The sequence below is a fragment of the Etheostoma spectabile genome, chromosome 4 (genome assembly GCF_008692095.1).
Source record: "Etheostoma spectabile isolate EspeVRDwgs_2016 chromosome 4, UIUC_Espe_1.0, whole genome shotgun sequence".
NCBI lineage: Eukaryota > Metazoa > Chordata > Actinopteri > Perciformes > Percidae > Etheostoma > Etheostoma spectabile.
This window is the reverse complement of record NC_045736.1, coordinates 29,915,281-29,940,894: the sequence shown is the minus strand read 5'-3', so window position 1 is coordinate 29,940,894 and position 25,614 is coordinate 29,915,281. Positions and strand designations below refer to the sequence as shown.

Sequence of the window (25,614 nt, the reverse complement as noted above, 5' to 3'; positions counted from 1 at the left end):
GGGCTGGTCTGTGGGCTGGCTATCCATCAGCAGAGCCCCTGCCAGGATAAAGAGAGGTGTCAAGTCACTTATTAAACGACTTAATTGAGGGCAGATTGCTGCAGGTGGGGCACCATGTCCAGTGGCTTCCTTTACCCCAGAGTAATCATCAACTTTCCTTAGCTACTTATTAGATGAGCATTACAAATGTTGCGCTTGGGTGTGCGGACTTCTCCTACTGAGTTTGGCAGTCAGTAAAAACGTGTCTAGTAACCAATCTGAAGGAGAGACAGATGCACAGAGAGATCGAAAAACAGGAAGCAAGAGACTGGCATGCACACTAAAGGAAGGAGGGAGAAAGTTGTTGTGGGAGAACACAAATTAGCCTTAACCTTCAGTCTTTGCCATGTAGTAATGATGATGAATAACGGTGATCAAATGATAAGCACAGACCTAAATCGAAAACGGCACCAGATAGGGACACGCAGGCCACTCGCTCTACATACATGCACACACACTCCATTTACAAATGAATTTCATCAGTTGGACTTTGCTCCACCACATTCCTCCCTTACAGTGAATTTCCTGTGGGTACATCACTTTCACAGTAATTTGCCAAAACCAGAAAACAGAAAACATGTTTTGCTTGCTTGGCCTGTCTGGTATGCTCTAGTCAGAATGGGAGTCAGATACTGGTCCACTGGGCTGCGATTAGGGGGCATGTTTCAACCAAACCAAGAAAGAAAATGCATCTGCACTCAATTGGATAGACCTACAACCAATCAGAGCAACGGAGCATGTGACGTATGTTGAGCGACGCATAGTTGTCAACGGAACGGTTAGCAACCGCTGATGATAGCTACTAGCCGATAGCCCGGGCAGTTTGAAGAATGCTAAGCACGTTACATCAATGGTACAGGCTTTACAGTATACGTACATCCCTCTTATGTATCATAAGATAACACCATGGATGTATCTATACGGTGAATTACAACCATTAGCTATATCCATATTACAGATACAGGACTTCGGGAGAACCGTCATTTGAGCATGCGCCATGCAGGGCGACATGGCCGAGCGCAGTCCCGCGGGTCTGCTCGCGTTCAACCCAAGCGCTCTTTGGTGACTCATCAATCATCGTATAAAGCCCGCCCTGACAATCTGATTGGTCCACACAGCTATCGTTCAAGCATAGTTGCTCCACAACGGTCCAGTCCAGACCGAACTTCCCGACCTCAAATGTTGTGGGCGGGGCTAAGTTCAGCTGACATCCAGGCTACTTGTCTGCAATTGTAGTGCAAACTCATAAAATTATCTATTACATATTTATTACATTGTAGCAAGTATGCAGGCTCACCTTTTCATCCAGTCACTACTTATCAAACTCTACCTGAATACAACCTTGTAGTGTAACATAACTGCGGCAATGATGAAGATATCACTGAAAGAAAACTGTATTTCATATGTTTTTGTTCCATGTGGTTATTCTGTTTCCTTCGGTGCAGTGCCCTGTAAAATGGGTCTCGTACTACATTAACATCTTGTTGGGTTTACTGTAAATAGGACTTACGGACTGAAAAAAAAACAGCCTCCTGATGATAATTACAAGTAGGGGCCTAGGACATGCATGTTACCATGGCTCCCAGTATATAAGAATTAGTGTCAAATTGCACAAGTGTGTCGACAAAGGATGCAAACTGCAGCAAAGCCTGCCAGCAGTGGGAAATAATCAAAAACAAACCCGCAAGTTATGTTACTATTAATCCAATAAACAGGTTATTTTGCATGTTGGTGGTCAATTTGAAGGCTTGGAATATGAATAATATACTTTTTTTTTTTTTTTTTAAACATAGCATTCAGTGCCTGCAGTGTAACAGGCCTAATTTCATTCATAGGCATCTGTGTAAATACAATTTACTCAGCAGAATGGTTATGCTGCTGTAGGAAAACAGCAGGGCAACATGTGCATACACCGAATAGACAAACATCTTAAACAGATAATAGAAAGAAATGGGATTTGAGCTTTATGACAAAAGAGCACACACAACAAAATTCATTCGGGGGAAAAAAAAAAGCCTGAGCACGCCAAAGTAGATTACCTGAAAAAGAACAAGAAACCATAAAGATAATATACTCTCCAAACCCTCATGCAAAAACCTAGGAAGAAAACTGATTTTAAAGAAAAAAATCAACATTTGACTCCATTTGGCAGAAGGGTTTGTTATTGAAATTAATTCACATTAACGTTGGAGGAAAACTCATATCATCACTATCATGGTAACTATGTGGAAAAATCTATTTGGCATTAAACTAGTGAGACACTAACATTCTTTAGCTAACCAGAGGCATAAGGCAAGGATGCCATCTGATTTTTAACATACACACACACATTTAACATACACACACACACACACACACACATATATTTATACACACTGTATATATCAATGAGTTGTCATGCATATCATGTGGGCTTATTGTAGACCAGGAAAACAATGTCTCCTACAGTATATGGCTACAGCCATGTTGTATTAGTCTCTACAGCAAACGCAGTGCACACGCCTCGAAATAATGAACTCAGATAAGATCCAGGAGTCAGAAAAGTAGTTGTCATGTTACAGTTGAAGGTGAAACGCTAGTCTGGCTCAACAGATGTACATTGCCAGGATTAAGCCTAACTCTCGCGCCCCAGGTGTCCCTCCCCGGATGGTTGTGATATAAAATGTCATCACTTTGTCATCTTATCCGATTAGACATTTGTGTGAAACGTGGTCATAATTAGCAAAGGAATTCTTGAGTAATGGCCAAAAAAACTACATCAATTTAGGTCAGGGTGACCTTGGTCTTTGTCCTCCAAAATCGAATGAGTTAATCCTCAAGTCCAAATGGAAGTTTTGGGGCAACTTTGAAGAAATTCCCTGAGATCTCACGTTCACAAGAATGGACAACGGACAACTCAAAAACCCAATGCCCTTCGGCCACGGCTGTCGCTGGCACGAACGCATAAAAACTACAAAAACATGTTTGTGTTTTTGGAGGAAAACCAGCTAATTGGTGTGGGGTGATGGGATCTGTAGTATTTTTGTCGGTTGGTTACTTCCTCAGTCTAAAATTTGTGAAAACAAAAAGGGCTACATTGCCATACTCACACATATTTACTGCCACATTAACACTATGTCACATTTGAGGTTTTGAAAATTGAATTATAGAGGCTTTTCTTCTTTTCTGCACTTTATTTATCTACAATGTCAACTAAAGGCAATCAACATGAATGAGATTCCACAAGCTTAAGGCTAAGGTCAGGTCTATCTACTGTGTACACAGTCCCAGTTACTGTACAATAACTATGTGCAACAACATCATTTGGGCAGGTGTAGGGTCGGAATACAAAGAAGGCAGATTAAGTTTCTCAGTTTCTTCATTCCTATCATGCTTTTGTTTCAAGTCTTTTGCTGATGAAGATTAATTTGCGGCGCATGGCGCTCTATCAACCCCGGTGACACAAAGGGCAAAGATATGGACTAATTAAATACACCAGTGCAATTGATATTTCCCATGGATCAATGAGAGTGTGGGATCTTTTAATTAAATCCCTGATAATGTTTACTCATCATAAACATTTCCCATGTTTGAGTACAGCGAGATAGGGAGATAATCTTTGCTGTTTGACAGATTAATTTTAGGGCTAAGGAAAACTCCCTCCAGCACGTACCATACAGCGAGAATGCCCTTTTTTTGAGTTTGAGTTCTTTTAAATGTTTCTATTAAAAGTGGTATCAATGGAAATCTTTCCAGCTTCCTTATTGAGTAGACATACTTTAACAAAAAGGTAACAGTTCCACATATACCTATTTTAATTTAAAAGCGATGCAAAAAAACAGCCATTGCAGCCGCCAAGCAATCTGAATCCTCGGCTAATGAAAGCAAAGCCCTCGCGGTCTCTCCTAATGCCCATGCAGCAGGATGGATTTTGCATCCCCCCCCCCCCCCACCCCACCCTTGCTCGTCTCCTGTGCGGTATACTTGGCATGGCACAGGTTATCACACAGTGGATTAAGAAGGCGTGTCAGAGTGTGTGCAAGAACCTCCAAGCTACACTCCACTCATCTATTGATCCGCGTGCAGAGGGGAAAAAAGCGCGAGACCGGCACACTTAGCAGTGTAACCACAGGCAACAGCCCCCTGCCTGCCCTCTGTTCCCTGCAGTGGGACTGATTGCTTGTCTCAATCATCCCCCCCCCCCCCCCTCACCCCCACCAGCCTCTCCTCCCCTCTACACACAAACACTTACGCCCATACAACCTCAACAGCTTCCTCTCTTTGCCCACATTCATTCCTCTGGCTTCTGTCTCCCACGTCTCTGCGGCAATCTCTCATGATTTGACGGCCTCTTGTTCTTCTTGTGAGGGCCATCAACGTCTGCAGCCTTAACCCCGTCTGAAAAAGGGCTTGGACTGCATGGTAGGAAGCAATTCATTCTGCAGTGAGAAAGCCCATTAATTAGAGAGATGCTTCTGGCTATTTCAAAAAGACCCTTCAGAAACAGTAGGGCCACTCGGAGAGGCATTGAAAATGCGGAGGCACACCAGGTTATTAGCGGACCCCGGGGCTTTAGGCGATGCACCACTGCGGGGTAATTCTCACTTTCTATTTCAAGGCCTCATAACTACGCCACGTGCACTTACAAAGGGACGAATGCTGTTTACTGGAAATGTCTCTCATCGGGCTCGGCTGCCATGTTACATCATGTAAAGCCTGACCACCGGAGAAGCTTCAACATCGTGGAAAACTACGACCATCTCCAGTTTTTACTAACCACGGGCTGCAAAGTGGAAACGCTCAAGGTGCAAAGGGCTTTCGGAGAAAACCCATAACATTAATAAGGTATTGTTAATGAGCAATACACTGATAGGACTTTAATACAGCATGCAGGAAAGTGACTTAAAATCACTGATATTCACACGCGTGTCACAGGGAAGGCTATTAAGTACAGCAGTGGGGTATCGCTGCGTTTCCTCTAAATGGAGGTAACAGGATAAACACTGGTGTGAAGATGGGTCTGGGAAAATGAGTTTCGTGATGTCTGATCACTCACTAAATCATGCATGAGAACATTAGCCATTTGCGGTGTCCAACATTCAGGGGACGTTTCCGAAGCGCGGCGCCCATTTCAAACTCAACCAGACCACGGTTCGGTGCCTTTGAAATGCCGATGCAACCATAGGTCTCCCTGGAGCGCGGGGCCGGCCTGCCTCTGCCTGAGATGGCGAGGAAGCCTCGGTGACAGCACGCCATCCGTGAAATTAAATCAACAACTCACTTATTGTAATTACATTTGGCTAAATGGGAAGGCAAAGTGTGGGTGTAATGTAATTAACATGTGATTGTCATCCTGACCAGGTTGGTGCTGATCTATTTCCCCAATGGAGTCAATGGAATCCATTTGTTTGCAAGAACGATTCGATGAGTACCAGCGTGTCACGGTGCTGCTGTGTATGTTAGGGCGTCACGATTTTCAAAATCCACGTTTCGATTACATTTTCTAAGGTCTTCTTAGATTCTAAGGTCACGGTGCGATTCTCGATTTTTACATTTTTTTTTTAAAGCACGGGTCGCTATGCAATTTATAGACTAGACTTGTATGCATGTATTTATATCTGACCTTTGATCCCAATGGACCACTACATTGTCAAATGTAAAACATGTATTCACAACATAATGTAACGATAACGTGCATCTTCAGTCAATTGGAAACGTTCCAATTTGTCAAAAAAGACTTGCCGACAGTGCCGAGGCAGACACTGTTTTAGCAGCTGATCAGACAGAGAATGACTCTGCAATCCTCTAACTTGTTGCTCTCTCTAATCTATCCAATATAAGCTGCTCTGTTTAAGCTACATAATGTGCATGCAGGCTGAAATTCAACTGTTTGGTTTTGTCGGGGTTAAGCTATTAGCGGAAGGAAATGCTGCTAGCTGCTAGGCTAACGTGCAACGGTGTCGATGGTTCTCCCGCATTCTGACTGGCTGTAATGTTGACTCGCAGCACTTCAACACGTCTGGGTTTTTATCCGCTTGGCAGAACGTGCAAAGGCGAAACGAGACGTTTTAAACAAGGACCCTTTAAGTGTTTGGACTGGTACGTTGACGTACCCCAAAAAAAGTTATCCGCTGAAAATATAGAAGTTTCTTTAGCCATGTCAAGTCTCTGGGAAAAGTCTTTCTGGGTCAGTTGGGTGCAGTTCCATCATTGGTTGCTAAGCCCGTGGTTGCAGTAACACATGGCGCTGTTCCTGGGGGGGCTTGGGGGGCTGCTTGACAAGCCGACTGGACGTGACGTGGCAGTATCGACGATTCCACTTTTAAACTCGAAATTCGAGATTGGGACTTAATTTCGGTCCATTTCAATTTAAAATCAAATTCGTGACACCCTTAATGAGTCCTCATGATCATATATCAGATACAGTGTGTGGCGTAAATGCTGCAGGTAATTACACATACTTATTAACTTTTTACAATCACAAATTGAGTTATTCACATATTTTGATAAGTTATCACTGTCGCTTTTTAAGCTTTTTATTTATTTTAGGGTGAAATATTTTTTAAGTAATTACTGGGTGGGTGGGGCATGCGTCCATGTGTGGAGGTTTGCTCCTCGAAGCAGCGGGCCAAGGTTCGACTCTGACCCGTGGCCCTTTACTTCATGTCGCCCCCCCTCTCTCCCCTTTCATGTCTTCTGCTGTCCTATCAAAATAGAGGCGGACAATAATTGACAAATTGTAGTTTATTTCCTCCTCAAAAATAGTACTTACATAGTTACTGATATGGTCATAACCACTACAGTGCTCAATTACCTATTTTTGAGGAGGAAATAAACTACAATTTGTCGCCGCGCATGCAGGACACCCACTACACCCCCCGGCTCTCGGGGGGGATTGTTGCTGCGGGAGGCGAGGAAGGTGGGGACAAAGGCTGCCGAAGATCTACCACACAGATCGACACTGCCAAGCCTCCCAGATAGATCCATCACACACAAAATAGATGCGCTATAAATACACATGGAACTGCTGCATTATGATTTTCACAAAAGCCTGGCTGAACACACTTATCACTAGCAGCTAACAGCTAACAGCTAGCGCTAGCAGCTAACCCGATAAGAACAAGACTGGGTAAAACAATGTCTGAGTTGAAAACGCATCTTGATGTTACGTAAGAGCCCTGTTCATGTTGTACAGACATATTAATTGCATTGTGTGTCTGTTAAGAGGCACAAAGGCACTCTAAAACTTGCCCTGTTAACTGCCGTTTTAGGCCAGTGGGAGCTTGTACACGTAGCTGCAGCTGCTCCGTGTTGCCTCCACCGATTCAGGTCCCTTTAAGTTTAAATACACGCATGTCTGGTAAATCCATATATTCTGTTATTCTGTGTCTTGAGCTCAACATTTAGAAATCATGTCTCGACTTCACTTAGTTTTACTCCCAAAACGCTTTGTTTTTCTCTAGTTCTTATTTTACTCCTTGCAACTCAAAGCTTGTTCTCCTTACACATAGCACCTCGACAAGCTGGTGTTGAAGGTAGCGGGGCTTACTTCACTGTTGTTCTCATGGTAACTTGCCCTGGATAGCTGTTGGCTGGAGGCCTTTAACCTTAGATGTGTCAAGTTTGCCCTGATCCGTCGAGTCATGAAACCTTTTTTAAGTTGAAGAAAGGCAAACGTTTCATGTTTATCTTAACACACAGGAGAATAATGACTGTGGCAAGCACTCAAGGCTACAAGGTAATAACATAGCAAATCAGAAAAAGACAAATTGGAACTGACAGTCACGGCCATTATGGAGTCAATCAATAGGATAGTAAAAAAACAATGTGCAATGTTAAGATTTTTATAGCATCATATCCCTTGCCTTCAGGGTCTTTAAGGTGTGTTTTCCATGTGAAAGATCAATAATTTTTTTTTGTGCTTTTCTTTTAGAGTGAATGTCTAATACATTCACTCTATTTCATTAGTTTGAGCAAAAGGAGTTATAATGACTTACTTTTTATACTCATCAAGCCATACTTGATATTGATGTTCTCTATGAACATTGTTGCAGTAGTGGGGCTCCTCGTCCGTGTGACAGCTAGGGATAACATGCGTGATTTGGCTGCTGAATATCACCCGTGTCCATACGGCAGCCATAGGGGAGGAGAGTTGCACGCTATAACAAAGGCACGCTCCTTATCAGTAGACCCGCTGTGTTTCTGATAAAAGGCGTGTGCAACAAGGAAAAGGCTGGGAATGCTGCGCTCGGCTGCAGCCACGGCATCCTCTGCGCTCCGCCTGATGTTTCTGATGCCGCACTGACACAAACCATATGCAACTAGCTCCACTCGAGAGTCCACAGATGTAATGTGTGCTTCGTGCACCTCTATACACCCACGGTGGAAAGCAGGCCAGCAGAACCGGGGGAAGTATCCAGTGATGTGTGTTCTTTTTTTATTGTAATGTGCGAGGATGGAGAATCTCAAGATACAGGGGAGGCAAAGACTCAGGTAAGCAGAAAACACTTCAGGCTACCTCTTGACCATTACCCAACCCAAGGGTCATTGATCCTGTATGGCTCCACTCCACTCAACGAAGCCAGACGTTTAATAGAGTGTACTTTAATTTACTTCCAGTAATTTCCGCTAAAACCTCGACTGTTTCTGTGCCGACACTCGCAGCGATAGCCTCTGGGATCCGAGAGGCCACAACAATACGATTGGAGCTACACTCAAGTGCAGTGTTGAGAGACATATCGCATGCACAACAAGCCCAGAATAAAGTGTGTGTGACAAGGAGGAGCGCTCAAGGCGACGCTGAGCGTAGCAACGGATAGGGAAAAGGGGACCGGGGTGGTGAGTGGGTTGAATATGCGTGCCATCGTGGCCAAATAAGCAGATTAATGTCCTCTGTAGTTCCGTCTCTGTATTTGCCACTGAACGACAGCACGCATTGATGAACCCCAGAGAGGGAGACCTCGGGCGTGGTCAGACTGCATAGTAGGCTTCGGTCTGGGCAGAGTAAGGCAAATGTTGGAGGAAAGAGGTGAAGAAAAAAAAATAATAATAAAAAAGGAACTGTGCTGCTCCCTGCTGGGCAGGGTCTGGCCATTTCTTTCCTATATAAATGTCGACTACTTTCTGAATCCAAACAATCCATTATATATAGAAAATTTGAAAGAGGGAGACTTTAAAAATTACAGAATTTAAAAGGAATTCTTTTTCAAGACCTAGCGTGTAACCCAAGTCCTCATAAGCCACCACAATCTTTCTTGAATGAAAGATTGTTTTCACAAAAGATGGACGGCATTAACGTAATTTAAGACCCAGTTAATGACCAAGTTCGGTTTTTCTCTGAATACGTAAGTCGAAACAGCAGTTGTGCACTTAGCCAATAGAGAGTGAAGCGAACGCTGATGATGCTTCTTAGCCTCCGACTTAAAACAATATTACATTTCATTGCATTGCATCACCCTGTTTAAATAGAAATGGCAGAGTAATCCTTCCTGTGTGTGTGTGTGTGTGTGCGTGCGTGCTTACGTTGTGCGATCTTGGCCAGGTGCAGACGGTTGACCCAGGAGATCTTACTAAGGGGGTTGGGGGTGTTGAGAACCACCATGAAACTGACCGGACGCCCTGACCTGGAAGAGGACAGACAAGCACACACAAACACACGGATGTATTGATTTTTGTCAGAAAGTCTCTTCACCGAACACCAAAGACTGTAACCGTTATTGCTGGTTTAGTCTCAATTGATCAGGTCAGATAGTTGCTGGGGCGTAGGAGTGACCCTGGTATTTGCGAGGATTTTACACCAATATAGAGATATAGATAGACGGGCTGTAACTGCATTTCATTGTGAAGCCCTGTATTGCAAAACGGCAGTCATGTTGAACCCTGGACCAAATGCATTCCCTTGACACAAAAAGAAGTGTATGCAGGGTTTGTGTTTTTGTTTTTTTGCTACCTGGTCTCTGAGAAATTACTTTTATATTAACTATCTGACTGCAGACAGACAGACAGCCCTAACTTTACTGCTACATGCATTGGATTCACTTTCCATGCCACCACAAGCCAATACCAAAACCCAATGCTTTTTTTATAGAGCACATATATTGAGCTGGACTTGTGTAAGGAATTTCATGTCAATTGTACTCACCGTGTGAGGGGCGTGACCTTTAACCCTCAGGTTGTCCTCGGGTCAAATTGACCCGTTTTCCTATATCAGTGTTCTTTTTAACTACCCAATTGTAATTATCCAAAATAACATGATTGATTCCACATAATGCTCTTTGGCAAGTACAAATCTCTAATTTCATTCATTTTGGGGTGTCTTGTTCAATTTTATAGCATTTGAAAAAAATTTGAAGTGGTTTTGAAATAGTATTGAGTAAAAGTTGACATATTCCAGTCTGGGATTATCCATCAACATCCATTCCTTTAATTTTAGTCTCAATAATTCCTAATTTCTGCTTTTCTAACTCAAACATGAGGTATAATTTCCTATAAATGAGGTTTATTGAACAAACAAGTAACTGTAAAACTAAAGATAAACCACCTTTTACCAGTGCCGGAGACCATGGGAATGCTGGAGAAGAAAAAGAAAAGGAATATTCTTATGGTAAGAAAAAGAATATTGCCGCAAGCGACAATTCACGGGTTCAAACCCTATCCTGTCAAAGCACTTTCACTTGTTGCGGAAGTCAATAAATCATGATAAATCATTGATCGTGATAAATAAAGATGAAGGGGGACATTTTTCCGGTCATGATGATTTCCATTTGCATGCTTGTTTGATTTCCTTGTCTCTCTCCCTCTCTACCGAAGAGACTGGATGACCACTCTCGCTTCATTAGCATAACGAGGAGTGACCCCCTCTAGTCACCTGCCAGCCGTATGATCTCTGTGTGGGGGGGGGGGCGGGACTCCTGGTGTAGCCTATCGCAGAGTGCAGCGAAAGAGCCGCGTGTGGAGACGGCGCTAGCTGAGAGTTGGAGGAATACAACAACAAAAATTGGTTTCAAAGCCAAAACGCAACAGCTGCAGTGTGGGAGCACACAGATTCAATCCGAATGACCGTGGCGAACCACTTAACCTGAGAGAGCCGGCGTGTTGGATTTGTTGTAAAACAGTAGCAAGACAACAAACATGCACATGCACCTAAAACCCAATCATCCGGCGCAGCTTCCAAGCTGGGGGAAAATACTACAGATGGGCCGTCTCCGTCTTCACTGCAGTGCACAGTCACCGGGGCGTTTAGAACACAAACAAAGTACATTTCGACAAAATCTCTCCCTCTCTCTCTCTCTCTCTCTCACACACACACACATAAACACACACACTTGTCTTTGGGGCACACCCTGCTGTGGACAGACCGCAATCCACTTTTGCTTTATTTGAACAAAGATGGAGAAATTATCTTTAGAAAGCTTATTGTGTTGGTTGTGTGTGGTTTTTAATTTCCATTGTATTTAATATGTTGGTTGTGTATGGTTTTTAATTTCCATTTTATTTAATGTGTTGGTTGTGTGTGGTTTTTAATTTCCATTGTATTTATTGTGTTGGTTGTGTATGGTTTTTAATTTCCATTTTATTTATTGTGTTGGTTGTGTGTGGTTTTTAATTTCCATTGTATTTAATGTGTTGGTTGTGTATGGTTTTTAATTTCCATTGTATTTATTATGTTGGTTGTGTGTGTTTTTTAATTTCCTTTTATTTAATGTGTTGGGTTTGTATGGTTTTTAATTTCCATTGTATTTATTATGTTGGTTGTGTATGGTTTTTAATTTCCATTTTATTTAATGTGTTGGTTGTGTATGGTTTTTAATTCCTATTTTTAATGTGTTGGTTGTGTATGGTTTTTATTCCTGTATTATTTGTTGGTAGTGTGTGCTTTTTAATTTCCATTGTATTTATTGTGTTGGTTGCGTATGGTTTTTCATTTAGATTTAATTTATTGTTTTTGGTTGGGTTTGGTTTTTAATTTCCATTTCATTTCTTGTTTTTGGTTGGGTTTGGTTTTTACTCCAGTGCATTTTTTGTTAACAGAGACTGAGTCACTGGAATTTCTGGGACAATTTATTGTCCAGCAAAATCTGTAATCACGACAGGTTTCTTACACTCACATTCATACACTTTGAGACCAGACTGCAGGGCCTGGGATTGAACCCCAAACCTTCTGATTGTTAGGGAAACGCTCCACCAGCGGAGCTACAGCAGGCTTGGGAAGCACCCCCATCGCCAAAAGCCATCGCCATTAATCTCTACAGGGAAATTCCGTGTTACATTGCACAGATTGCACAAAGACCAAAAGGAATATAAATAGAGACAGTGGTATATGGAGAAGTATATTAATATCAGAGGAAAAAGGAGTGTGGATTTGTACATTTTTACATAGTTAAGGACTCATTATGGTGAACAGTAATAATGAATAAATAGTAGCAGCACATTAAAGAGATAAGTGGGTTTGTAGCATCACAAAGTTGAGCAAAACCACTTCAGACGGTTTAATGCTCTGTAGAACCAGAACACCTGTCTCATCACTACAACAGATGCAGCTAGCACCTCGATTTCACCCCCCTTTATCGGATTTTAACTAAACTTGGTACGTACGTTCGAGTAGGGGCGTTTAATGTCTCCATCACTTTCAGACAGGATTGCTACAGCAGAACTTGAGTTACATGCAATTCCCTGCTAGCCCCGCACTTTAGGAAGTTCTTTGATTGATGGCGGCCATGTTTTATGTTGAATCTGGCTCATTTATAGTAGAAATGTGTATCGCGGTCCCGCGAGGCCATATACCAATGTTGGTCTTGATACAATAAAAATTGACAAAGTTCTATTAATTGAACTGTTTTTCCACATTATGCAAATTAGCTAAATACCATCACCTTTAACCCTCAGGTTGTCCTCGGGTCAAATTGACCCGTTTTCCTATATCAGTGTTCTTTTTAACTACCCAAAATAACATGATTGATTCCACACAACGCTCTTTGTCAAGTACAAATCTCTACTTTCATTCATTTTGGGGCGTCTTATTCAATTTTATAGGATTTGAAAAAATTTTAAGTGGTTTTGAAATAGTATTGAGTAAAAGTTGACATATTCCAGTCTGTGATTATCCATCAACATACTTTCCTTTAATTTTAGTCTAAATAATTCCTAATTTCTGCTTTTCTAACTCAAACATCAGGTATAATTTCCTATAAATGAGGTTTATTGAACATAAACAAGTAACTGTAAAACTAAAGTTAATAAGTTAGTGTTACGTAGCGTTGAAAACGTCAAAAGAAAAGTGACAAACATTGAAAAATAAGTGTTTTCAAGTGTTGAAAAAAGGGACAAAAACATAAGAAAGAGTTAAGAAAAAAACATTGATTAAAAAGCCACAAAAAAATGTTAATTTTCAATTATGACGGAAAGAGGTTGTTGTTTTTTTAACAAGGGTTAAAAAAAAAAAAAAAAAACCTTCGGGGTTTGAACCCTAAAAATCCAACTTCCCAGGGCAATAACACATTTCAATCCAAGTCAATAATCACTTTGACACCACATTTAACCCTACGGCTGACACAAAAAATAATAATATGACAGTAGCTCGACAGTAACCATGGATCACATGACTTTTCCATCATTTCTTACTTTATTCTGAACCTCCGGTTGAACTCACTAGGTGGTTAAACATCACAAATCACACATTTTGTGTGTACGCAAAGTGTAGGATTCTTAAAAAAATGGGCAAAGGGGCATTTTGGACATATACTGCAGACGTGCTATATAAAAACAGAAAGCAGAACAACGCGGTGAGAGAAACCCGGCACCAACGAGGACTATATTGTTATCATTCTTTGAGCTGACCAGCTGCTTGCCTGCCTGTAGTCTGTCCAGCAAGCTAAGGCTCTATGATTTCAGCCTGTATGGCCGGTCACAGTAAATGGTTTCTAGGGGGGGTTTGGATGCTCAAAATGCCACTAATGTGTGGTCTCTGCTGGGATCATGTCCCATTGAGACACAGGAGGAGACCAGATCTTAGACGTGTGTGTAGAGCTGAATCAATCATTAAGGCACCGACTAAATTGCTTGTATAGTATCCAGTATCGAAATATGCCTCGTCATTCAATACAAAACTTCGATACCTACGAAGTAAATCTCATCAGAGTAAGTGGGTAAGAGCTTATAACGCTGGGGATGGCTGTCTAACGTTACGCAAGGTAGAGGCACGGAGACGAGGTCAAGTAATAGAAGCTGGACTGTGTCATGGAATTTGTTTTTGTTCAAATGAAGTTGATAAAATTGGAATTGAAAAAAGTATCGTATAGGAACCGGTATCTAAGTCCTAGAATTGGAATCATAACCAACAATGTTGACCAATACCAAGCCCTATGTGAGTGAGTGAGTGAGTGAGTGAGTGAGTGAGTGAGTGAGTGAGTGAGTGAGTGAGTGAGTGAGTGAGTGAGTGAGTGAGAGAAAGAAAGAAAGATGTGAGTGCACATATCAGGCTATATAATGGCAGAAATACAAAATCAAAAAAGTATTGTTTAGGAAGCAGTCTCAAACTCCTGGCAGTGGAATCATAACCCAAAATGTTGACCAATACCAAGCCCTATGTGTGTGTGTGTGTGTGTGTGTGTGTGTGTGTGTGAGAGAGAGCGAGAGAGCGAGAGAGAGAGCAAGGTGAGTGTACGTGTGCACAGGTTATAAAATGGCAGAAATACTTTACCACACCATCAAAACAATCTTGCTTTAATATTAAAACACCCTTTCAGGCTCATTGCTTGCTTATGTAAAAGGCTGGCTGGGCCACAGCAGCCACAAATGGAATTTTGTGTATTAAACAAACCTTACTTTAGCATGTTAACATGAATTCAACAACTCATTTCTATCTTCTGTGTGGCGTCGAACAGTTTTTGTGGCTTTTCTTGAACTAGTGATATGAATCTGAATGAGCCTTTTACCTCGTTTAATAAAAGGAGAAAAGGGCAGGAACAGGGGAGCAAGGCACTATGCTGCAGGAGTTATTCTATAAATACAAAAGAAATCCTTCAACCTGGGTCAACGTTATTGTAAAAGCCATTAAAATCAAGCTAACCAGCAACAGCCAAGCTACAGTACAAATTTGATGTTATTTTGATTAACGTACGTACTCTATTTTTTTATATTTAAGTATTTTTCTATCTTTAAGTGAGTGCACAATTACAAATTATAATCAATCATGTTTGCATGGCAATAAAGTATCTTTCAAAAGGCACCTCTCAAAAGCCTGCGGGGGGGGGGGGTAAGATAAATGTCGGCTGAAACTTTCCTTTAACTTCCAAATACACAGTATTCCGGAAAACCAAATGCAGACAAACTGTTCATGAATTGATGAAGGTGTTCAAAACTTTAATAAATAAAAAAGCCAAACATATGTTTTGTCTTAGGCATGATACTGACTAATATATGCCTACATTTCCACTCTCAGCGCATAATTTAAAGTTTACCAGAGTTGAAAAATACCCTGTCTTCCCCTTCAATATAAATCACGTGAACATTGTTTGCTTAACGACTGGCAACATATCAAATCCCACATTTTTATATTGGAATTTGCATTTTGCCCTTGTCCCTGTATGGTAATTTCGGTAATTTTGACAAGTGGTAAATATGCTGTCGATGTCCACATTCTCTCCCAGGTGTGAGTAAGGGCGTATTTCTTTGTGGTTCGGCATGCAGATTTAGAGAAGCCATATACTGTTCGCCGAAAAGTCACATCCAAAGAAAAACATCAAAACAGTGACTTTAATTTGATTCTGACAAACAAAAACTCTGCAAAAATAAGGGAATTAAATTACATTTAAGGTAGTACAATCTAAAAGAAAGTCAGTAGTAACTGTATTAACCCTTGTGTTGTCTTCCTGTCAAAATTGAAAATCAACACTTTTGGTGGCGGTTTTTTTAGATTTTTTTCACCTTTTTCTGACGTTTTTGTCCCTTTTTTTTTCAACACTTTTGACACATTTGTTCAATGTTTGTCACTTTTTTTTCAACACCAGGTAACACTAACTTATTAACTTTAGTTAACAGTTGTTTTTGGATTTTATTTTTTAGAAAAGCAGAAATTAGGAATTATTGAGACTAAAATTAAAGGAATGGATGTTGATGGATAATCACTGACTGGAATATGTCAACTTTTTACTCAATACTATTTCAAAACCACTTCAATCTTTCTTTTTTCAAATGCTATAAAATTGAACAAGACGCCCTAAAATTAATGAAAGTAGAGATTTGTACTTGGCAAAGAGCGTTGGGTGGAATCAATCATGTTATTTGGGGGAATTAAAAAGAACATATACATATATAATATAGGAAAACGGGTCAATTTGACCTGAGGACAACATGAGGGTTAAAGTCATTCTTATCCGCTTTTATTGAAATCACAAAAAGGTGTGTATCCTTTTTTAATAATAATTATATGGAATTTATTTAAACGGCTTCAATTTGATGCGATACATTGTGAACTGATTATTACCCAGATATCATTTCCATCTTCTTTCATCAAATGTGTGTATTACTGTAAGCCACACAAGTGGAGAGGAGAGACTTTAGTTCTACTGGCTGTTCACTCGAGACTCCTTTAGTGTTGCCAAATGTTGCTTTCACTTAGTCTACCACAAACTATCAAGTGTTGTGTCTCCTTTTATTACCTCAGGTCACTCCTTATGGGTTGAAAGAGCTCCAAATTGTAAGTAGCCAGTAATGCGCTGCAAAGCACAGGGCAACGCGGAGCAAACAAATAACTGTCAAAGTGTTTTTCCAGCCTGATCCATCACGGCCGCTCGGACTTAAAGCGTAACTCTCGCCAAAATGCAACCGAGGGTCTTTTTGTGAACGTACCCGAGTCCAACTTTCATTTCAAAGCATAATCAGGACAGAAAGGCCACTCTGTAGATTTACGGTATTTTTGTTTTTGGTCAAATGGTCTTTTGAATGGGAGAGCTAGGGGCTCTACTATGATGGCATCAAAACCCTAAGAAGGCTCGGCACAACATGAAACTTCCATTAGCTGTTGGCGTTTCCGGTCGCTGACAAGTCAAAAGGAGTCGATCTCCGAATGCAACGTAACAGGAAGGAGAGTAAAGAAGGAAAGCTCCATATAAATGCACGGATCATTTGTCGTTTTGTCGTTAGTGAAACACAATATTGACCTTGTGAAAAGGAGCTTCTAGTGCTGGAACCCTGTGACGCAGCATGGTGGGAGCTAACCAAGTAGTTCTTCTTTACAAAAGACAGACAGCAAAGATGATTATTCCTTTCCTATTCCATTCCTAACATGATTGATTCCACACAACGCTCTTTGGCAAGTACAAATTTCTACTTTTGTTCATTTTGGGGTGTCTTATTCAATTTTATAGCCTTTTGAGAAAAAAGTTGAAGTGGTTTTGAAATGGTATTGAGTAAAAGTTGACATATTCCAGTCTGCGATTATCCATCAACATCCATTCCTTTCATTTTAGTCAAAATAATTCCTAATTTCTGCTTTTCTAACTCAAACATTAGATATAATTTCCTTTAAATGAGGTTTATTGACCATAAATTCCAAAAATAACTGTAAAACTAAAGTTAATAGTGTTACGTAGTGTTGAAAACGTCAAAGAAAGTGACAAACATCCCAAAAAGCGTCAAAAATGTTGAAAAAAATGGACAAAAATGTAAGAAAAAGTTGAAAACATTGATAAAGCCACAACAAAAGTGTAGATTTTCAATTTTGACGGGAAGACAACACGAGGGTTAAGTCCAAATTGCAATTTTGGAATGTTGGCAACACAAAGCTTGGTTTAAATGCTTTAAGCTATTATTTAATGAATTAGAAACTTCCAACATAATACACAGATAGTCAGATAGTGACATTAGGTCAGACTCGCTAAGCTCCGGTGTATCTGTAAAATGGTCTCGGGAAGGAACTCGATGTGGTGGAACATTTGCCCCCCCCCCCCCCCCCCCCGATCAAAAGAAATGTCACATTTAATATTGGAGCCAATGCTCCGGTAATTATCCAGTAAATGAACTCTTGTCGATCCAGACTACGTGCTTGGTGGAGCAGCATTCACACTCATCTCCCGGCTGTGAATTCCCACCTATCTTTAAAACGATTATTTAGTCAAATTTAGGGCAGCTTGTTAGACCACTAGCCATGTCTGCGTTTTAAATGAGATCTCTCTCCCCTCCCTCCCTTTCCCTCCCTCCTTCCCTCCTTCCCCCCCTCCAACTGAAATAAAATACAACGTCTTAATGCTGAGCAGGCTAAAGGGAGGCTGGCTGCATCGGCCCTAAGTTAGCAATGACTCAGTCTGTGTCTGTCCACTGATAAGGGTAGTCTGTTGTCTGGATTGATCAGGCCAAAGGAAACAAGATGTGGTGTGTTGTGTGTGTGGTGTGTGTGTGTGTGTGTGTCTGTTGGTGGTGGGGGTGGGGGGGGGGGGGTGGGGGTGGGGTCTATGGTCTCAGGCACACATCAGGAAGACAGTTCCACATGTAGACATTATTAGAAGGTAATAGAGTGGAGAACAGAGCGCAGCCTGAAATTCTGCTTCTGTCATACCTGCAGCGGCCCCGCTGTAAATTCATTTTCATTTCAGAGAGGAAAGAAGAAAAACGGTAGAGAGAGAGAGAGAGAGAGACAGACACACACACACACACACACCCAGGGAGAAAGACAGAGAGAAAGAGATTGCAGTCAGGAACAGAAAAAAAGTAAGTAAGATCTCAAACTTCCTTGACATGTTGAAAAAGTGGCGCTTTCACAAAGAAGTGTAATTCATACCATTCGCTGCTTAAATATAGCGGAGGCAATTTGCCGAAGACAGAAGGGGAGACGGTGTGTGACGAGAATCCAACCACTCACTTGGTTGGAGTCCTTAGGCAACACTTCATGCCCACACAGCCTGAAACATGCTAAACTGAGCACAGTCCTCAAACCCCCCCCCCCCCCCCCCCTTTCCCTCCTCCTCCCGCTGATTGACAGCCGCAGTGCAGGTGTGGTGCACTGCCAGAATAGAGAACTAGACTCGGGCATGCTGGCAGAAGGGGAGATGAGGAGAGCTGAGAGGTAAGGAGCGACAAAAAAGGGAGGGGAGGGGGGAGGGGTGCCGAGGGTGCGACGCGAGGAGCCCGGCCCGGCTGATTTATGGGAGCAGGTCAGTGCCGAAGCACACATGTGACACTAATGCACAAGGACGGGACAGATGTAGGAGTGAGTGCTGAGTGGCAGCCTGTCATGCACCCATCCTTCAGTTCACCTCCACTCCCCCCCCCCCGGAGAAAAAACAGTCGGAGAGAAACGCAAATAGTGAGATGAGTCAAAGGGGACGGCTCGCTGTCCCTATGAGAGTTTGTTGATCTAATTCTGGACGGACTTGACAATCAGCCACACACAAGATGTTACAGGAGATGGATGTAAAGAGACACGGGATTCTCTGTAGGTGGTGGAAAATCTGGCTAAAAAATAAGCATCTGGCGTCCTGTAAGATCTGAAATCAGTCACTCATTACACGAACACATGGACACACTCACTGTTACAGCTGACATCTGTACCGTCAGTACACTGGCTGTGTGTGTGTGAGAAATGAACACATGTTTTGACAGCCATACCCAGAGTAGTGTTCTGTGACTACCCATGCCGCCCCCCACCCCCATTTGACAACTAACTATGTGCAGCTAATGAGTGAGTGAGTCACCAACAGCATTGTAAAATGTTTCCTGTGTATGATGCAGGATAATTACCATGTGTTGAATCTGGTTTGACCTTTTATACCGTTGTTTACAGCTTAATACCTGGCTGTCACCTTTTGTAACATGCATGTCTCTAAACCACAGACTCAGACCACATTCATGTTAAGTGCTTGGTGGAGTGTTTATTCTGAAAAGACGATGGTGACCTGGTGTTACTGTAGAAATAAAAAGTTAATGCAGCAACTCACATTCTCTCTCAACTCACACTATCTTTGCAATTGAGTGGAGAGGAATTGATAAGTGAGAGGGCTACATGTCACCCCCAAATATCTACTTGGGGTTATAGCCATAGTGTGTATTTACAATATAAAAAGGTGCATTGCTGGTATATGTACCACATAACTAGACATAAATCATAAGTTTAAAAAAAACGCCATCTATGAAACAGTATGTATTAGGGCTCTGGCCTGCTCGCTTTTTCGTGGTTGCAAATAGATACTTTGGGCTTCAGTTCCATTCCATCCACAGACGGAAATAAAGTAAAAGGGACAGCGAGAGAGAGAGAGAGCGAGAGAGAGAGAGCGAGAGAGAGAGAGAGCGAGAGAGAGAGAGAGAGAGAGCTGCAAACCGGCGTAAACGGTTGTTGCAACAAACGTGTTTCCCCCTGCCAATTTTTTGTGATTTTTCAATTCAGTTTCAATTTAATTTTATTCATAGTGTCAAATCCTAGAAGACGTTCTCTCAGGACCCTGACCCTTTGCGGATAGAGCAGGTCAAGACCACATTCTATCATTTACAGAGACACAACAATCGCCCCAAGAGCAACTGTGGCCAGGAAAAACGTCCTTTTTAAACCTCAAACAGAGCCTGGGTGGGCAGCCGCCTGCCTCAACTGGGGGTGGGGGGGGGAGAAAGAGACATGGGCAGCAACACCTAACTATGCTTATGAACCCCGAGTTGTATAAAAAAAGTCGATTTAGAAGAGGTAACTATCTTCACTTGAGCTTCTGCGCGGGAAAGTCACTGGACGACAATCTTCTGAACACAGCCATGCTGAGAAATACAGAGAGAGTTTTGTGGAGTCTTAGCTTTGTAGCAACTCACTGGCAGTGGCATGAATGTAACAGACGTTGTCTTTTTATATTATGCTCATTTTCAGGTTGATAATTGTATTTTGAGGTTGAACCAGAATAGGTTTCCATGGTTTAATTTTCAAAAACCACCATATTTTTTGTTGTACTGCACTTTGCTGCAGATCCTGTTTTCACCCTGTGTGTTTGGGTCTCTGTTTTAGCTACAGAGTGAGATATCTCACTTGTTTAAGATACAGAGTGAGACATCTAACTTCTATGCTATCTTTGTTGGGAGTCGCACATGCTCAGTAGCTCGGTAAGATCAAATCAGCTAGATAACTCTTTCTCTAACTCTGGTCAGTACAAGACTTGACCTGCAGAACAGGGACATGGAAGTAGTTCTTTTGGAGATTCTGGTCAACAAGTGTCTGGTCTACAGTTAGCCACCTTCTTCAAAACGTTACGCACTAAAGCTTTAAGCGCCCATTCCGAAAAAAGCCTGGTCTGCTCCGATTGGTCAGCATTTCCGGGTCTTCTGCATCTGAGCTCTCAGTCTCAGTACAGTCATAACAGCCGGGGAATGACTGTAATGGCACTGTAGCGGCACATTGTACCTAAATATAGTATAGTTATGACATCACAACTGAACAAGTCCTGGCAGCTTGTTTAGAGGCACAGTTTCACAGTGTGGGACCTTTGAAATGTTTTAGTCAGCCAATAAATAAAAAATGAGTTCTGTCTCTGATTTTTGGGTGTGCCAGCAGCCTCTTTAGTTGGCACAGCCATACGTGCCCTTCAGCTCCAGCCCCACTGCACCTGGTAACTTGCTAAAAGTAGAGGAAAGTGTTTATTCTGGGTCGCTTCCAGGTGTGAATGTGGAGGAAAGAAGAAAAAAAAAAAAAGAAACAGCAAGCTTTGCCTGGAAAAAAAATAATGCTAAAACCAGTGGAACAGAGGTTGGGGTGGGTTGCAGAGGTGCAGGGCTATTCACTTGCCATTATACACTAACGCACAAGAGTAGCAGGGACACTGATTCGGAAAAAATTGCTCTGAGCACCTCAAATGAAATTCTATTTCACCCCCATTGTACTGGGGTGGAAGTAAAAAATGAAAGGGTCTTAAAATCTGGGCGAATAAAAGCAAAACTATCTGGAAGGCTAGATGCCACTAGAGACCAGCAAGAATATAATTATCTTTTAATGTAATTTGGGTAAACCAACCGTGTAAGTGAGATCCTGCATCCACAGCACTCGGGCTAAACGAGTTTTATCAAAAATCGCAAAATAGGCTAGTGCAATATCCAAATCGCAGGAGGCACCATATTTGTTAGAGGCTAAATGCTATGTCAAAATCCCAATCCTAATTAAGTATTGTGGTGCTGCAGAGATGTGCCAGCCTAAAAATCGTGTTTTTTTGTAGAAAAAATGTTTGTTTTCACAGATCCTTGCAAAAACAAAACACACCAGGATATTTAAAAAAAACAAAAGACAACAATGATGGAAAAACGATCATTCCCTCCAATATTTACAAGTTACAATTAGATATGTTTTCCCCATCGTTCAGCCCCACACAGCACACGTTTCTCCTTACACACGAACCAATCAGGGAAAAACGCCCTCTGATGTCCAGACAATGAAGTACGGTTACATTGACTCTTCAGAGCACTGGGAGCCTTGCCTGTTAAGATAAGACTCTCAGCCAGATTAGACGAGAAATGGAGCTCAAATCAGTCATACAGTATGACTGAGAATGTAAGGTCTGGCATTCACCTTGAAGGTAGCCTGCATAGCCTCCATGAAAGAGCCTATAAAAAAAAAACTGCAGGCTTACAATACTGTTCCTTCATGTACGCCACGCTTTAAGGAATGGAGGATGAAGCAACAAACGCATGTGGTTAAACTGTGAAATTTGAACTCTGTATCTATCGCTTGCCAGTATGGCCCATGTATCTATGCCTGTGGTTGCTCCAGCAGACGCAGTAAAAAGAGGATGTTAATGAACTGCTGTCACACGTAGGCTGGTGCCTTTGAGGCAGCAGTCGGGATTCTCTCCACGTACTCAGTCTGTTTGCAGTGTGGAGGCTGTGATGTGCTGCCTGACTGCAGAGAGTCGCTTGCGGCCAGACAGGAGGGGACCAACTCAGTACAGGGGGTCCCTGCTGCGGTCCCACTCTCTCACCAGCAGAGCAAAGGCTCAGCTCTGCGCACTAGTGAGTGTGTGTGTGTGTGTGTGTGTGTGTTTCTGCTCCTCTATGTGCTTTGTCTGAGATGCATGCTAGCTTGTGTGCAGGTGCATTTGTCTGCATAAGCACGTGTGAATACATGTAACATACACACTCAGGCTATGGACTGTGCCCTGTAGATTGGTACTCAGATTAGTAAGAAAACGGATAAGAATAACAAATGAGAAAAACCTCTGTGTGTGTTTGTGTGTGTGTGTGTGTGCGTGCGGGAGAAAGAGCCAGTCTGCCCGCTCCTCGCCCCTGCAATCTGTGTCTGCTGCACCCTGGGTAGTGTCAGAATGGTTTGGGCGCCCGCTGTGCCACCTGTCACCACCGGCCCAGAGGCTCACTGCCACCTGACACCGAGGCCCAGCCCCCGACTAGATTACTATCACACAACCAGGATTGGCTATTATTCCCAAACTGAGATTTCTCCCTTTCAGCTCACATTGTTATCTTTTACCTCTCCACAGAAACTCCGCGGCCATCTCCAGGTCCGACTTCAGCGCAGGTGTTGCTGTCCCTTATTGAAGTTTTTAAATACAAATCTACAGCTTGGACATATGTAGGGGTGGGGAATCTCCTTGTCAGTGCAGTTGCTAATGACATTATCACAAGAACTCAGTAAATAGGGTACCCCTTGAAGGGGAATTCGGGGACTCTCTTGGAAGCGTGACATCTGGCTCCACCAAACATCTGAGTAAGCAGATTGGCCCTGCAGGCCTGGTGTGACAGCCGACGAGGAAGCTGGGAGATGTGGGAGAACTGATCTGCACAGCTCCGCTGCTCAAGCTGTCACTTTAGCTTGCCTTGGCACAGTTAGATTCTCCCTGGCTCCGAAGCATTAGACCCACTCTTCTGAGAGCCGCTGCCCTACCGGCACCAAGCCAAGTCTTTCATGAGGGGAGGTCGATCATCACTCTCTCTTTCTTCCTGTCTTCCTCCTGCTCCTGCTTAGTCTCTCTCAGCAGGGCTCTGGCTTCTCTTTCGCAATCGCTCTCTATTTTGCCCCTGCCTCCTTCTTATCCTATCCCCACCAGAAGCCACGAAATGGGATCCTTTATAATTTGCCATTATTTGCTATTCCCAGTTCTTGTGCAGTACTCTAAGCCACTCATACACTCTCCCCTTGCCATCTTTGTTCTTCTCTAAGTAGGCGTTCAGTAGTCACTCCACCCACCAGGATCCGCTTTGGCGTGTGAGGTTAACCACTTTAAGATCCCTAGTATGACAAGGGAACTTGCTACGGGCTGCCTATGGGCTCAAACAGCAAACTGCTGGACATTATTGACCATGCCAGCCACCCCCTGCACATCAGCACCCAGAGGAGCCGGTTCACTGGAAGGCTGCTCCTTCCCAAGTGTAGGACCAGTAGTCCATCATGCCATCAGACTCTACAACTCCTCACTCAGGGGGGGAGGAAAAGGGGTAAAGAGTACAGAACAGGAAGGAAGAGAAGGAGCGGTAGCCACTCTTTCACTGAGGAATTAATTAATAAATAATCTACTTACATATATATACATACCTGCTCTTAACTGCTAGTTTATCCTAAAGGTCTTTTTATGGCTAAACATGTATTTTTCTTTTAATACTGTTTTTTTGTGAACTGCATTTTTTATACCTTTTTATTTTCTATTCAACCTGCTGAAATCTGCTGCTGGAAATTCAATTTCCTTGCGGGAGTCATCCCAAAAGGATAAATAAAGAGAAGTCTAAGCTGAAGAAAAGAAATTTGGACTCACAAAAGCATAATATTACTAGTGGTCATATTAGCATTGCAAGTACTCTACTTGGAATGCCATAAATATGCAGAACAACTGAACAGAATAGGTTATTAACTTTATTTACTAACTATACAACCAGGAGAGATGAATTATAGCACTCTAGTGTAAAGGTATGTACCTTGTCAAGTGGCGAATATCAGCACAGACACTGTAAACCTAAAATCAAAAGACTGAAGCAAAAACTCTCTCAATTAAATCCTGCACATTTGTTATTCTACCCGAGTAGTGAAGGACATGAATTATTTGAGTCAGGTAATTACCCACGCGCGACAGAATAAACTGTTCTGGCCTTTAATTTCCAGGTTGTCCTGCTGGCCCAGTAATCTAAGTGAATGCATGTAACCCCAACGTCCAGTGTTTTAGCCAGCCCTCTCTTTCCTCCTACAGACGGACAGACGGACAGATATCTTGTTGCCGTTGTGATCATGCACTGGATGTTCTCGTACCCACACATACACAGCCCTTTCCACTTTGAGCGTATCTGGTTGTATAAGATTCTACTCACTTGTCTGGCCTGCCGGGCACCTGCAGGCGTAAGCGACATTTGTTAGCACTCTGGATCTGTTCCTCTTTGATGCGAATAAGCCTCTGTAGAGCCAGACACCAGTCCTGTGCCACAGTGGTGTTCAGGTTCTTTGATGGGAAACACACACACACACACACACACACACACACAGAGTTAAAACTTGTTTCTCGGCTGTAGGATACAGTAGTAGGTCATCCCGCAGAGATACAAGCATATTCTTGCATGCAAACAACTACACATTCGCTCATACTAAACTGCAGTACATTATTTGAAGCCAGAGGGTTGTTTTGGCTTGTTCTATCCCCTCAG

The 25,614-nt window shown here is 42.4% G+C and overlaps 1 protein-coding gene across 4 annotated transcripts in view; it reads right to left on the bottom strand.

Moving 5' to 3' along the window:
- arhgef10la (Rho guanine nucleotide exchange factor (GEF) 10-like a) overlaps positions 1–25,614 on the bottom strand; it is a 190,549-nt gene that overhangs the window by 62,934 nt on the left and 102,001 nt on the right. For all 4 annotated transcript variants that reach the window (XM_032513643.1, XM_032513642.1, XM_032513644.1 and 1 more), the window contains 2 exons: positions 25,285–25,412; positions 9,541–9,641 (listed from right to left, as the gene is read on the bottom strand). In XM_032513643.1, coding sequence (XP_032369534.1) covers positions 9,541–9,641; positions 25,285–25,412 — 229 coding nt within the window. The remainder of the gene's footprint in view (positions 1–9,540; positions 9,642–25,284; positions 25,413–25,614) is intronic.